General features: G+C 37.4%; 1 protein-coding gene across 2 annotated transcripts in view; it reads right to left on the reverse strand.

Annotated features, from left to right (window-relative positions):
* Nucleotides 1-16,717, reverse strand: part of OSBPL10 (oxysterol binding protein like 10) — a 121,588-nt gene that overhangs the window by 31,526 nt on the left and 73,345 nt on the right. For both annotated transcript variants that reach the window (XM_042779885.1, XM_033077806.1), the window contains exon 6: nucleotides 10,995-11,149. In XM_042779885.1, coding sequence (XP_042635819.1) covers nucleotides 10,995-11,149 — 155 coding nt within the window. The remainder of the gene's footprint in view (nucleotides 1-10,994; nucleotides 11,150-16,717) is intronic.

Genomic DNA, 16,717 nt, shown 5'->3' on the forward strand with positions numbered 1-16,717 from the left:
ATCAGTCCCATATAGAAAACTGAAAATAATAGAAATTAAATAAAAACTTTGTTTACTTCAGCCTAAATCTTGAAACAAAACAGTCTGAAACACATTTACTACCCACTATGAAGACTGATTCCTGAAATCATCCTCATTCACTCACTTTTTGTCTAACTTCCAAATGCATTGTCATTTACAGATTATCAAGCCTATTCTTAACTATAAGTAAAACTTCTTTATATCCTGTATCCTGTATCTCTTTATATAAGATTTTCTATTCTTCAAGAACAGCTCAAATAAAAAAAAAATTAGAAAATTCTATTCTCAACATTTACCACCACACAACATAAGCAGCAGAGGTGAAAAACGGAGTTGGAAAAGTGGTGGTTAAGTCAAGTCATTACTTGAGCCCTGGCTTCCCTCCATCTTACTGTAGTCTTATTTATGATTTGCTTCTGGTGGCATCTGTGACTGATCACTGCAAAGAATGAGTACATCAAAGTTAAAACCTCACATCCCATATGCCCACTGTAATATCAGCACCTGGATACCAAAGTTACAGTGGCTTTCACAGAGACTTAAGGATGTTCAGTGTTCAAGGTTTGATGTTTTCAAAGCCACGTAACGAGCCCAGAAGCAAAGCAGATCTTAAATGGAGAATTTAGAGAGCAAAACTTATTACATGTGTACACCTTCATTTCATTCTGAAAAGGTTTCTTAAAGGTAGAAAAATAGGCAGGTTCAGCTCAGTTTTTTAATTTACTCTGAGTATTCCATAGAAAATGTTTCCTCTAATCCAGAAAGTCTACCACCTCAAGGGGGAACCCACCTCCCTCAAACCCCAAAACACACACTCACAGTCAAAATTCTAGCATTTTGTCATTAGAGCTTAGCTCTAACAATGATGAAACAAAATTTAAGCTAACTTTTAAAACATTGAAGCAAGTAATAGAGGATGAAAATCAAATGAGAAGGATTTTACAATGAAAAAGTGAATACACCATAACTTACACACACCACCACCATGGCAGGAAAAATATACAGTAATTTCACGACTATAAGGCACATCCTTTTGACTAAAATTTTCCCCCAAACCCTGAAGTGCGCCTTATAGTCCAGTGCGCCTTATCTGATGGACAAAGTTCAGAAATTTGCCTACCCGGAAGTGAGAGCTGCGAGCCGCAGGGGGAGCCAGCAGGGCCATGGCTGCCAGGTGGAGGTGGGGCGGAGCAGCAGCGGGCACGCCCCGACCCCGTGGAGGCGGAACAGCCCCTCCACAGGCATAGTCCAGCCCCGTGGAGGCGGGACGGCCCCTCCACAGGCACCCCTCGGCCCCATGCAGGTGGGACAGCTCCTCTACAGGCATGCCCCTGCCCCGTGGAGGCGGCACGGAGGGGCAGTGGCCATAGCCCGGCCCCGCCGGGTACAGGTGGGCCTGGGGGCCCGAGGCACCACCCCTGCCGGGTACAGGTGGGCCCGGGGCCCAAGGCTGCCAGGTTGAGGCGGGGCCTCGGCCGGAAACCGCGCGGGGGGAGCTGGGGGCGGAGCCTCGCTGAAAAAAAAAAGTGTGCCCTATAGTCCGGTGCGCCTTATCTGATCTACAAAGTTGCCGACTCCCTGGGGGTGTGCCTTATAGTCTGGTGCGCCTTATGGTCGTGAAATTATTGTAATTTTCTTTTCATTATCTACATACAGAACCAATCAGCAAGACAGTTACTTTCTCCTTCATATAAGAAAAGAAAAATGGTTTAATAGGCAGATTTTCTACTTACCTTAAGTTATGTATGCCAAGAAAAGTAATCCAGGCATATATATCTGAATAGATAACTGCTGTGTCTGAGTTTGTGTTCTGACAGTGTGGGGTCAAAGCATTTATGTAACTGTGGACACATCATTCAGCACTAATAGGTCAAACCAGGTATTATTTGGTAGAAAAAGCTTACATCAGGAAAGAATATCTACAGAGTGCCCAGAAATCAATTTCTTGCCAAATTTGTTTTTTGTGTTTCGTAATTCAGGTCTCCAGAGAAAACAAAATTCTTCAAACTAGGACCATCAATGATTAAAGCATCTCTATTTTTGTGTGTATGGATAATTTGTATATATTTTGTGGTTTGTTGCTTGGGGTTGTTTTTCATTGAATATGCTAAACACACTTGATGTTCAGAAAATCTCTCAGCTAGGGACAAGCACAAGGATCAAAGTGCGGCAATCCGTCTATCACACAAGATTAATTGGATACAACATGTAATAGCAGAGACATCTACTGAACCAAGAAACACCTCTCTTTCTTCAGGAGATATCAGTCACTGCACAGCAAGCAAGAAAAGCAGAAATTAATCTTGACACTGACACTGCATAAGACAGGCTGACACACAGACAATGCAAGCAAAGAAATCACAAAATCTCTCTCTACCTTAGGTGACTAACAGGTTTGCAGTCTTTTTCCTTCTCAACAGTAACAATCTGCCAGGCATCTGGAGACAAGCACATTATCCAGATACTGACCATTTAGAGAACTGCACTAATGCTTTTTGTTAATGTTTTGCAGGACTATCTCTGGGAACAGAAGTCTTTTCATCATTAAAGAACAAGTTGAGAAAGCTTCCTACACTGCAGATGTGTTTTACTCTGACCTCTGACTATATTTAGGACTGAACATAACAATGTAGCAGTGATCAGCACCAGATAATAAGAGATTTCAGAAGAAAAAGGACTGGTTTCTTGTTTAAAGAATAGAACAAATGCATGTAAAACGAAACAAAGAACATCTATGTTCACATTGCAGTATAGCCTGTGCCTATTCAGAAAAAATACTTAAAGCTAACTCTGAAAGTGATTATGTTTAAAAATAAAGAATCTATCAGTGACTAAACATCCTATTAAACAGAGCTCCTCATTTGGGTTACCTACAGCACTGTAATCCTGTTATGCACTAAACAATGTTTGTTGGACCACTTTTCCCCCACATGTTCATGTTTTCTTTATAAGAAGAAAAAATTGCAAAAATTGATTTTCCTAAACCTAAGTTTCTGTTTTCAGTTCTGAAAGTAGTCTGAAAAGCAGCTAATTCCCAACACACAGACTCCACAGGGAAAGACTAAGTATCAGTACCAGTCCACACATGCTTGTGAGCACCCTTCATGAAATGAGGGCTACTGAAGTACAGAACTGTTTAATCTGAATCCTAAAATACAAGAAGACTTCATAGCATTGTAAATTCAGTAAGAACTGGGAATAAATATATTTCATCATTGGTTTCATCAGAAAGAAATAGTAACACAAGACTCTAAAACAAAAATGCAGAAAGAGAAAAGCCCCACGGACTTGTCCTAAATTAAAGCAAAAAAACCTTGAAGGCTAGCATAAATCACAACCATACGATAGAGAGTATAAGATCATAAACAATTTTAACAAAATCCATATATAATGCAATACAGAGACTAGTGAAGAACAATCTCCTGAAACATATTAAGTTTTATTTGGCAAATTAAATTTGCAAATGGCAACAGAGTATCTGACATTATCCAAAGTGTAGAAGCTTCCAAACCACAGAGTGCAGAAGGACAAATTCGAGTCACTGCCAGGCAGCACTTCAGATACTACAAGGGGTCTGAAAGTCACACGGTTGTAACTCTTGGGGAGCTAAAGACAAAAGACAAAAGACTGCACTGAGCTGCAGGTCAGTGCAGGAGAGCAGCACGGGGGAAAGGCTGGCAGACAGCTACACTTTACAGACACTTCCCTTTATTACAAGGCATCCTCTCTAGAATGAGATCCTTGGGGAGAAACCTGAAGCAGTAGGTTCTTCAGATTTCATATTCCCATGAAGAAAAGGAGGACAAATACCTTCTGGTAAGGTTCCCAGAAGGAAGGTCCCTTTTAGCTGCTCACCAGACAGTACAGCACACTGAGTATGATGCCTTTCCTTATCAAACAGCCCTCTGTTCCCATTGACAAAATCCCTAGAGGAACTGCAAGATTCTGTGCAGAGAGACTGTGGAGGCTCCACTGTGGGAGGGGTTCAGGACTGGACAAGCCGACCTGATTAGCACGGTTCTCACAGTGTTGAGCTGCAGGAGCTCTGGAGGGCCCTTTCAAGCCAGAGTACTCTGTGATTCCATTATGATTCTGCCTGCAATGCCCAGTAACTGAAAAGTTAGGAAGTAACAGAGCTGAAGTGATTTAGCCAGCTGTAATTCTCTTTTATGTCGCTTTGTATGCTAGCTAAGCAAATTTATTGCAGAAAAATACTGCCACATTAGTCAATAATACACCATTCACATATGCAAAGAGGCCACAAAAAGATGGACAACTACAAATTTAACCTTTACAATCATCTGGTCTTGCAATACCAATCTATATGTAAATCCAGTTCTCACAGCGCTATTTCTTGTACACAGTATCACGTCAGCATATTTGTAAGAGGACAGAAATGGTAAAGACATGTTAATCCAAACAGTATTAACAGCCTTGCCCCAAGACAACACATTTATTAAACCACCCTGACTCTTCCTGCAATTTCATTGCTCATCCACTAGACAGATTCACATTGTTGATAAACACACAAAACTCAAAAAACCCAAACAAAAATCCTTAAGTCTTTCAAAAGAAAATTGAATCATTATAAATCATAGCAGGAGACCATGTGTATGCAAAACAAATTAGGCCTAGAAAATTGTCGTCTTTTACATGTTTAACTTCTTGAGGCCAGTGGAACTCTCTGCCTAAAATGCATCCAAGAATTGTTCTCAGTCTGATGAATCAACTGCTACTCCATCTCAAACTGAAAACTCTCTATTAATGTAGAAGAGTTCTGCCTTTTTCACCTGCTCCTTCCAACTCCTCCTCTGGGACAAATCTTAGAATTAAATTCTGTTATCATAGCTGGGATTTATTTTCATATTCTGGGTTTTTCAAATAAAGAACCACTACAGCTCATCACCACAAGCTGAAAACCCCAGGTTTTTTTCTAGCAAGACCAGACAGAACAGCTGAAGCCAGTCTGGATGATTCACTAAGCAAGATAAAGCACTGCCAACCTGAGACAAACTCTCCCTGTAAAAGAGTTGAGCCCAATTTAGTCTAGTTAAGTAACTGACAGTCTTATTGAGATGGGTAAGACTTCTAATGGGCAATATCACCAAGCCCATATATATACACATACTAAGAAATAAATTTGATAGCACAAAGCAAATTAACTGGCACATAACAAATGGGTACACAATCCTGAAATAAAATTACCATTGACTTCAGAGTTCCTTTAGCAAGGGGCACAAGTTTTATACTGAATAGAGTATGCAATTGATCCACTTAAAGTTAATTTTTAAGCCTTACTGCAAGGGAACCCAAGTTCTTTACACTCCAATGATTAGATTTCATTGACTTTTCACTAGTAATTATGGAATGCCACATGAATCAGAATCTCATGTTTATTCAAATTAGAAGCAGATTTAGAATAAAGGGGGTTTTTTATACACAGAGTATTACACTCAATTATACAGATAGCAGCTGGAACACAAGCATTTTGGAGGTGGAAGTGATTCAAGAATATGCAGTGGGTTTGACTGGTGATAAAATTTTTATTAATTATTTGCATAAAGAGTTTTACTAGAGCACTGTTTGCTGACAGTAGCTATTCCAGAAAGCTGGCCAAAAAAAATCAAATCAAAATTAGCTAGATTATTTTAGTCATTGTCAGTGTTGCTGTAGCAGGCTTAGGGTCATTTAATTCTACTTTTAGTCTAATTGTACATTTAATCCTTAAATATACATTCCCTTGATTATCCTTAAATATACCTTCAATTGATTACCTCAGATTTCATTTTTTAGATGGTCTGCATAGTGAATGGATTAACTGGTACCATCTTTGCCTAGAGATTAATTTAGCTAAATCATTACAGGCCATTCACTGTGCTCTTCGGCCTGAAAAGTACTTAATCATGCAAAGTACAAAAAGCAGAGCACATTGAAAAACCCTGTAATGTCTGTACTAAACAGTGAAAAGGGACCATTTGTAATTCTGCAAACATTACTTTCCCATCCTCATCTTTTGTTCTTCCATTACTGCACTTGTGGCTAGCACTGTATGTTCATGGCTAAGCTCTCTCCCAGCATCAATTATACAGATTCCTGTCAACTACAAAAAGGAATTAGGAAACACTAGAAACAAATTATACTAGGAAACAATCCACAGATCTGGGCACATCTGCTAAGATAAAAGTAAATAAATAAAGGTAATATTGAATTAGAAATAATTTCTTTCATCTAGCTTAGTTCCTAAAATTGCATCAGTGTTTTTAAAATTATTTCTTGGCATCTCTAATACACTCTGCAATAGCTCTAAAGTAGTATTAGGACATACACTTACCTACAGATAAAAAACAAATTACAGCCTGATAGAAACTATCACCTGAAGAAATGGGGAAAAAATACATAAACTTACACAATTAAACAATTCAGTACCTCCTCTAAATAGAACAGTTCACTGTTAGAGTTGAAAACCTCAAGGTTCAGATCATCCAGGAGACCAAAATATCTTTAATAACCTGGACTTGACTGCCCTTGCAATCACTTTCACAATTAAAACCTGGTTTAGCAGTTAGATAATCAGAGCTAAACGCTCAATCCTACAGAGCTCAAACTTCAATCCTATTAAAAAGACACTTCAATTTGGAGCATGCGTACAACTGCTCATGCTCACAGGCAAGAGAAGGTTAGGGATGGGAAAGCAGAGAGACAGCACAGATCCACAGGACGGGAAGAATCAGCTGGCAGGGCATTTTAAGGCATAAAAATCATATCAAGAGGGCTATATTCCAGATCTCACTACAGAACAATTTTTAAAATAATTCTTAACTATAGTATTAGATCCAAAGAAAATAATTCCTTCCCTTTCAGACCCCACATAAAAACAGCCTGTTACCTATTTGTATTTGGCTGTCAGAGGAAGCATTTGGACTGTAGTCACCCTCTCCACTCAGACGGGCAATTCTAACTCACAAAATGACAACTAGTTGAACTGGAGTAGTGGTTCACTCATGAAAGTGATTCACACCTTTATTCCACTTTGACATTGAGCTTATTACAACTGAATTCACTATGAGATTCCAACTAATTAATTTCAGCATTTCTTGAAAAGAATTTCAAAATTATTAAACCTTACATGAAGAAAGCAGGGTCCCATTTATGGCACACTGGACAGAGACCAAGTTCACGTCACAAGTCTGAAGAGTGCACCTCTGGCATATTTCACACCAGATTTTTTTCTATTCCGCTTTAAGGAAAAACCCTAAAAGTTATCTTGAAATTGTAATACAGTTTATGCTAAAAAGTCCAAACTGGTACACTAGGGAATGCACAGGAGCATTTTACATCAATTATCATTAGATTGAGAACAGTTCTGTGTAACTCACCCCTTATCCTTCCATCTGATGTTTCAGGTGGACAGACAAAAAATAGAAGAAGAAACTAGCTAAAATTAAGAGACTTATAACACTTTTAAAATATAATCATAAAATTTTTAAAAACATGGAAAATAAGAGACAAAATTGCTTGATCCAGCAATTCACTCTCAGGGGTTGTTTCTTTTAGTAAAGATAATAGGCTTTAACTTCATGCTGTCCTATATCAGAACTCTAGAGAAGTAATAGGCAAGGAACACACAAGAAAATAATCTGTCACAAAATCTTTTATTTTCTGAACTAGTTTAAGCAGTATCTCAAACAATACCCCAGAGAAAGAAACTCTGCATTCCTGAAACCCTGACAGAAACAGACCAAAAAGTTTTACTTTAGTTACCTATGGCATCAAAACTCAGTCCCAGAACTTTCTACATCCCTCAAGAATGCTTAAGTATTCAAATAAAATTGTATTAAAATGAACCTTGTTATTCCAGAGAATTGTAAAGATCCACACACTTCTTCATAAACATATAAACATAAACCTGTCACTGGTTTGTTAATGATGCTGCTTGATGCACAGTTGCCAAGTGTCTGAATGTTGTGCTGAGAGTTAGCACAGTAATCATTAAACACACTCAGTCAGTCAGTCATGCTGCCAGGAAACTGCTGCCACTGGCAGGCAGCTGCATGGGAAAGATTCCTCATCAGTTACCACAACCCCCTCTGCCCCAACATAACATCTGTTTTCTTCTCAATATCACTGCTGATCCACACTCTTAAAATTATCTTTTCCTTATAAACAACACTCCATAATACAAGCAGCTGAGTCTGCTGCTCCTCAAGGTGAGCCATTTAATAACATTTTATATTTCACACTAGAGGTCGATTCACAATTTGTTTGGTTGGTACATTTACTACATTATACTGAGAGCCAAAAAGCTCTCTCCCATTCCTTTGGGGTATAGTTTCTAAGAGATATAGGTTATACCATAAAATGACAGATTTTTACAAAATAAAAATCTAGACCAGTCAAAGAAGAGACTGGAATTAATTTTCATAGCACCGATAAAGGAACTCTCATTTTGTAACTTCTGTAAAAGCATTTCTTCTGGCAGATATATTTGGAAAGTTGAGCCCCATTAATATCCCAGTAGCCTCTTCTGGAAACCAAGATTATCTAGTGCCTAGATGGGTTCTCTTAAAAAGAAAATAATTTAGAGAAATAAGTGTCATTTGAATGACACTTGTGGATTCCTCTTTTCTTCTGAAAGGAGCTATCAGATAAATTTAAAAAAAAAAATAAATCAGGGCATTCAGTATCAACAAAATCTCAACTAATGACATCCAGAAGCATTTGCTGATTCTTTGCTAATGTCACCACTGTTACTAACAAAGTATCTGGACTACAAACAAGTGATCATTTGCATTTGCTTTTATATATTATTATACATTCTAAGTAATTAGCACAGTCAGTGCTTTTATACCTTTGAAAATAAAGTGCCTACTCAGTGCCAGATCTAGGCTCTTGCCTTTGACACACAAGGTCACAATATATTTTAAAGTATGTTTACATCCTGCACACAGAATTGTTAAATTGTGGCAAATCAAGCATCTTTGATAACTTTGGGCATGTCACACATCATCTCCTGGGTGACTACTGGCTCAGATAGCATTCTTACCAGGGTAACTGTTAAGTTTCTCAGAAAAAAATTCTTCAAAATTATCAAAACTGACTATTGTATCAGCTATATTTAAAAAACACCTCAAACTCAGAGCCAACAGTATCATCCCAGCACCACATACCAGACTCTGTGTAAGGGAAGATGGGGGTAAAAACCAAATTTCTGCTCATTACACTGTACTACTACATAACAAAAATTGCATGCCTGAGTCCAGCTTCTTCTTGCTGCTCCACCAATACACAAACTTCTACTTACTGTTTCTACCAAAAACACCATCCTGAGCTGACCTTTTTGCAACCTAAAAAATCTTGCTCTGTTTCTGCTCCCTCCTCTTTTTCTTCTTTTTAATGGCTAATGCCTCAGGGTCTCAAATGCAGGCTGCTGACTTCAGGGAGACTGCCCACAAAGCACTGAGGATTTTGCACTAGAAACAGTGCTACACTTCCTTGTTTCTATTCACCCCTTCAAGGGTACTCCCTTCTCAATAAATGAGTTCCACAAGCAAAGCAGTATACCTCAAGCCACACAACCAACTCAGTGTCTCTCATCAGCAAATCAACAGGAAGGGATTGGACTCATAAAAAATACTGTCATTTAAAACATGCCATAAATGGCTCAACTCAACTGCAAAATGATACCCTAATGTGTGTAAAATCAGCTACTGCTCTTTATGTTCTTAATACAAAGGTCATGTTTCCATATCCCATCTGGCTTTAGTGGATGATCAAGAATAAATAAAAAAAATACCAACAAAAATCTAAAAATCCTAGTGAAACAGAATTCAGTGGTTCAGTAAGTAGTAACTCCCAAAACAAAGCTCATAAATAGCCTCTTGTCTTAAAAATACACTGTGAAAAGTACACTTGGCTAATCTGAACAAAGAAATTACCCAACTTCCTAATAAAAAGTAATTACAGGTAAGTTAAACATTTTGGTAAATGGACTCTAGGAGTAACAGAATTTAAAATTCCTTTCTAAGGACAAAGGACCAAAGGAACATGTTAAAAAAAAACCTGGTTTATCTGTGAATTTTTTTGAACTATATTCAATTCAACATACTACAAAAGAACTGGAAAAACAGCTTTATTGATGTCTCCAGCCATTACATATTTTGTTAAAGGTGATGTAATTTAATTTAAGCCGTTCCAATCGCCCAGAACATTCATTAGTTTCTTCAACTCTTTCGAAAACTTTGTTCCAGTTCTCCAGGTCTGACGTGCTCCAGGTGCCCTATAATCTCTAGGGTCTCAGAGTGAAGTGTTTTCATTGTGGGCAGGACTGGTTACTGAAGTAGACAGTAGAAGCTGGAGAAGTTTGTCATGATGAGAGTGCATGAGATGTCTGATACGCAGCTGTGAGTCTCCTCAAAGAGTGGATGCTTCAGAACTGCCCTTTACCAAGTAAATGCCACAAAAGCACAAATCAGCTGGTTGATGCAGGATGATGTGGGCAAATTCTGCCCATAATCTTTTAACAGGAAAAAGGATCGGTAAACAACATAATTTTTCAACTCAAAGAATAGTCAGCTATCCTCAAAAGATGCCCAAGAGCAAACAGCAACATGGAAGAACAAGTAGCAAGCAAGTAGTGTCTCCTGTCTATCTCAAAACAGAATGAAAAATAAATAAATAGCTTTTATTTGCATCAGAGGATAGAAATGTGTACTGACAATAGGTTGGTTGCTTTTAAGATTAGGAAAGAAATTGTACACTTGCCAAAGTTTGCTGACACAAGTACCTCAGAGAAGTAAAAGCATATTTTTCAAGTTTTTGGAGCGCACTTTTGCATAAAACTTATCATTTTCACAAGTAACTTCAAACAAAGAGTACACTACTAAGACAAAATACGATAATTTATCAATGGAAGTATCCACCATCACATATGGTCTGTGTGTAACCAATGCCCTAGAGAGAGCAAGCACGCTTACCTCAGTGTTTGGCTGTAGTGCCTGTGCATCCTGGGCTGCAGATGGTACTATTGCCCATGTAATGTTGGCACTAGCAGATGATAAGGAGCTGAGAGCACCGTTTTTCAGTTCCTCTGTGGAGTGTGACTTGGGCCCAGGCCATCCCAGGATACCTTCTGAAGCAGAAAATAGCTGTCAGTTTATGAGAGAAAGATTACAGATTTCCTCCATTCACCTCACCGTTCTGATCTAAATGAGTTGTATTTCTTCTCTGCTTCCATGTACAGCTTTACTTTAGTAAAAAATGATCTTGTAGTTTCTGAACTAGCTTATGCAGTATCTCAAATGATATCCCTGACTTTGGAAGCAAAAAACACCCTAAATAACCAAAGTAAGCATCTTACAGGCCAACTTATCTGTGATTTTTTTAATTCAATCAATGTTAGTCCTACTACCAGACTGCATAATCCTTATGCGCAATTCTATCTGGCACATACCTTGGAAATTAAGCAAGAATTCTCTACCCACTATTTTCATAGTTATAAAGTTATCCAAGTGAACCCTCCATTTCTTCTGCTTGAAATCAAAGTTTTAAGCCTAGCAGCTATATTTTATTTGTCTGTACTATTAAAAGTTTTTTCTAGACTAAGTACTAAAATGCTTTACTGGTACCAACATCACAGTTTAGAAAAGGTCTCATTAGAAAGATACACATTAAATATGAATCAAACAGAACTTGGCATCAGAACAACCCTTATTTCTGGGGGCACTTGATTTCCTGGGTGGGTCTGCATTTAAGGATGCTAGAAATATGATCAGCTAAGACAAGTACACAGTTGTTTCTCCCTAACTGCTCTAAAACATAGTATCAACAGTCAAATCAGTAGCCCTCAGCAGAGGACTTAAAATTTCAGCTATTAATTATACGCTGCTATAAAATGTAGAGATATGGATAAGAAAATCACAGTTCTTCAGTCATTACCATAATTTATATATGAATATACAATTAGTGCCACAGGGAGGATCTCCTCTCATCACTGACAAATTTTTAAGATGATGCAGAGCAACACGAAGTACATTACAGAACGTGCAATTTCTCCTCTCCATATCACCAGGGTTACCAGAGATTGCCTCTTCAGTGAAGTAAATGGTTAGATCTGGAGAGGCTATGCTTTGTAGTGTTACATTAACACTTCCATTATTAAAAATAGGCCACAAATCCCATAGCTGACTGAACTCTTACCAAATGCTAGAGACAAAACAGTTACAGAACATTCCTCTCATCTAAAATGGCACTAAGTTATGAAAACATGGCAGAAGTTCAGATCTACTTTGCTTAGAGTGCTTTTGTGGCGCCATCTTTTGCTGAAGAAAGCATGAGGAAAGCATAAGAACTAAGAATGAAATTGTTTTCAAAGATTTGAGTTACCAAAAGAGGAAAAAAATCCATCTTTTTTTCTTTTTTTAAAATGCATATTTCATATAATTACACAAAATTCCCCTTGCCAAAGGAAGAACATTTCTGTGGCTCTGCTGTCAAATTATGTTTCTCACTCTTCATTATTTTTCAATAACAGATCTTGATCTATTTTTCTGGTTCTCTCTGTCAAAAAAGCTGAATAATGGATCAGTGCTGCTACTTTCCTATTACAGAGACATTAAAAAAAATTGAACTGACTTCTCTTTATGCCAATCTTTAAAAATATGTCATCCCATCATTTCCTTGGGCAATCCATTTTCTCTCTGCACAAACAATCTATTTGGCCTTCACTGTAAACACTTTTTTTTTTTTAAATCTAGTTTATGTAAATAAGCACAATAAAAAGCTCCCACATGAAGAAGTACCTCACTTCAGGGGACATCTTTAAGTGTGAACACTTACTTCATCATATTTTTAAAAACACTATATAGTTTTCCTCTTCAGTGCAAATACATTGTAGAAAGACCTTTGTATTTCTCTGCACATTTTAGAGTCTCTAAGAGAAATAGAAACTGTTAGAACTAGGCAAGCATGTTTTCTCTCCTGTACCAAAGGCAATGCTACCCTCACAAAACAACAAATCTTGTCAGCCTAATCAAATTTTAAACAGATCTTAAAAATACATTATGACTTAGCCAACACCAACAGGATGCCAACAGTTATGGTCCAAATGATATTAAAGCACATTCATTTCCTCAACACTTCTGCATATGTGAAAAATTGTTTTGTTAAACTGTGCATCTGGAATTCGACTACTTTGCAGAAGAGAAATATGCGGGAAAAGATTTAAGTCACATAACACAGAAATCTAAACAGATTAAAAAGTATCTCTCTGAGCAGGTTGAAAAAAATTCCCACCTAGTTTCAAAGTGCCATCAGGGAACCTGTGATGATCTTTAATCTACAAATCTGACTCTGAGATGCCAGCATTCTCCTATCATCCCAAGGGACTTGCCATATATCTAATACAGCAGCTCATGTTTCAGGCAAAAGCAATCTCTGATGAGAGAACTGATCAGAAATTATCTTCAAATCAAGTAAGACTAGAATACAATCTCTATGTAGAAACTGAAAGGCCACAACAATATGGCTCCTACTTTACTCATTGGTTTTGCAAAACTTTTAGGGACAATTTTTCAGGGTTTTTTTTTTCAGTTTTTCAGTGTACCTAAAATGCTCTCATCAGCACTAGTACAAATTACTCTTATCACAAATAGTACAGGAATAGCTGATGTCTGTGCCATGTCTAATCCAGTTGTTTTACTGCAATTTACTCTCCACAGACTGAGCTACCATCTGTAAATCATTTGATCCACTCTAACGGAGTTGCCATCTTTGCCACTTTATGGGACTCAAAAATTTCACTAGTTCACTAGTTCCATCCCTGTTCTTATAAAGACTTTAAAATATATATATAAAAATTATATATATAAATATATAAAATATATATATATAAAAATTAAACATAATGAGAAAGTTTAACTTCTGTGTTGGATACAAATAGGAAGAAACTGCTGTCATTGGTTTGGATTTTTTTAAGCCAGATTTTTTTCTCTGTTCTCAGTCATAGACAAAGACAGCTGACAGAAGGTAAACTCTAATCTATTTTGACGCATTCCAGAGCTCTAAAGGAATTCTCCAGAAAGGCAATCACAAATTATATAAAAGTATTGACTTTTGAAAAGTATAACTACTACTTGCCTTAAGACTATGCAAAGCACTACATTAATTAAAACAAAACATCTGTTTCTGCAGTAAATGAAGACGCAAAAATTGGATGTACCAAATACACAACTAGTAAAATCAGCCAGATCTCTTCTACCTCCACGGTGTTGGTTCAGTAGTTCCAGGAGAGAAAACTCAAGTCTGATTCCTCTGAAAGCTCAGAGCATATGCATATACAAAACAAGAGTTCTTACAGAACATAACCAAAAAAACAGCTTCCTTCCCTCTTCCCCTCAACACCAGCTTCTGCTGTGATGAACACACAGCAGACAAGTACACCAAGGCACTGGAGAACACCTGTACCTAAGCAAAGTACAGCATCCAGACACAACCTGTTTATCCTTTCCCTACAGCAATACTACAATTCACAAACATCTGTTTTAGAGGGAACAATAGGTTGTATCCTATACAAATGCCCTCGGGAGAAACATCTATCCCTGCTACAAGTGCACACTGGAGGAGTGGGGGGAGTTCTCTCCAAAGAGAAGGTTTACAGGAGATTTTTCAGTTCAGAAACGTTGATAATTTTCTTTTGTTAGTTTTCATTTTCTGGGTACCTGATGTATCTTCAAACTCACTTTTGCATGATAATTGATGCATGAAATATGCTTAACACCTATCTCAATTCCATAACAAAAGCCTTTCTGATGTTAAGTCCTCTGTTTTTTCATCTCCCAGGCAAGACCAAACAAACACACACCAAAAAAAAAAAAAAATTTTTAAAACCTACTTTTTTCCCTGGCACAACTGTAAACTAATATCTACTGATAACACTTTCATGACATACTTTAAATATACTCTAATAAACATCCCCTAATAGTGCAGTGGTAGGCTTTGAGGAGAAACCAGATCTGGATTCCTTCCCCTGCCAGGGATGGATGGGACAGTTTGGGGTCTCTGGGGAATCCCTACAGCACACTGAAACAGCAACAGCAAATGGCAGCTGCATCTCTGTTTTTCACTTGAGACTGTACTTTGCTAATGTTGTGTGGGGACTAGAAAATAATGTTATTTTCCAATGAAAGAAGAACATGTAAGGAATAATGTATTAGCCTTTAGATAGAACAGCAAATTGTTCAGGTTATTCTTGACAGAAGCAAGGCTGGTGATGGTGCAATTAAGGGAGAACTGTCTGACCAAGCCAACTTTAGTAAAGTACACCAGTAACAAAGAATATGCTCTCCCCTGTTTGCTTTCCTCACTCTTTCCTGCTCACATGCATTTAAGCACAAATAAGGACTTACTTATCTGCTCATTTTTTTCTCGTCATCTCCGCTGCAAGAGAATTCCTAGCTGTCATTTGTCAGATTGAAAGCATCTAGATTCTGTCTTTCCTAGCCATTTATTTTCTCCAAAAAGGAGGCAGTAGAGAATAAAAAGCTCAAGTATATCCTGTACCCAACTCCAGAATCATCTCCAATCCACTTATTTCCATGGGAGCCAAAATCAGCAGCATTTGCACATTAAAGTGAACTTCAGAAAATCCTTAGTAAGGATGAGTTTGGCTTTTGTTTTTAAAAAATATTTTTAAAAATGAAAAGTTCTACAGTTTGGAGAAGCAGGCAAGGGATAGAAAAATACAGGAGATAGAAAAATATAGGAGGGGATTCCTACCAGAAAGATACTTTATTTAGTAAATGAACAGCTAATGTGAAATGCAGATTAAAAGAATGGATTGATCTGTACAGGCTGCTACTACAAGAGAGGATTCTGTCTGCCAAAACACTAGAATAAAATTTTTAAAAAACAGACGCAAAACACGACATACGCTGGTAGAGTTACATTAAAACAAACATTCAAGTTTGCTCTTTTTGCAGTCTGGGAGGGAAGAATGTTAACAATTTCAGTCAACAGGCTCTGGAGATACTCTTCTGCCAAAGGCTGTATACAGAGCTAGGAAAAAAAAACCCCACTAGAATTTCTAAACTTAGAAAAGAAGACACAAGTCTCTTCTCCACATTTCGTAGAGACGCAATCTCTCCTTCTCAATTCACACTATGTGTAACCAACACTTTCAGCTAATAATACCCTTCTCTGACCGATTTTCAATTAAAGAAAGAAAATTACAAAAATTTAGCCAGTGATCAATGCACATACCTTTAATAACTACAGGTAGAAATTATTTTTGAAAATACTTTTACTCAAAAGTAGAAACACAGGATTTTGCTTCACTGACTGATCTTGTTGATCTACTTCCAAAATAGACAATTACAAAGAAACCCTTCCATGAAGTTTCAGAGAAATAAAAATTTATTGACTAGCCTTCAAGACTGAAGACTTCAGTTTAATCTTCTTGTTTGCTTGTAGGCTTGAGGTCTAAGGCAATTAGTGAAAAACATGAAATGGAAAAATCATGCAATCCTTAAACTACTCCCATTAGAAAGGATGCCATAAAAATATTTTAAGTCATGACATACATAATTGTAGATTCTGGACAAGATTCCACTAAAGTGAACACCAAGTTGATTTCTTTCTACTCTAATTACTGGAAAACAAAGCAACAAAAATATTTACATCAAAAGAAAGAAGACTTTTTTTT

The sequence above is a fragment of the Catharus ustulatus genome, chromosome 1, assembly GCF_009819885.2.
Source record: "Catharus ustulatus isolate bCatUst1 chromosome 1, bCatUst1.pri.v2, whole genome shotgun sequence".
NCBI classification, from domain to species: domain Eukaryota; kingdom Metazoa; phylum Chordata; class Aves; order Passeriformes; family Turdidae; genus Catharus; species Catharus ustulatus.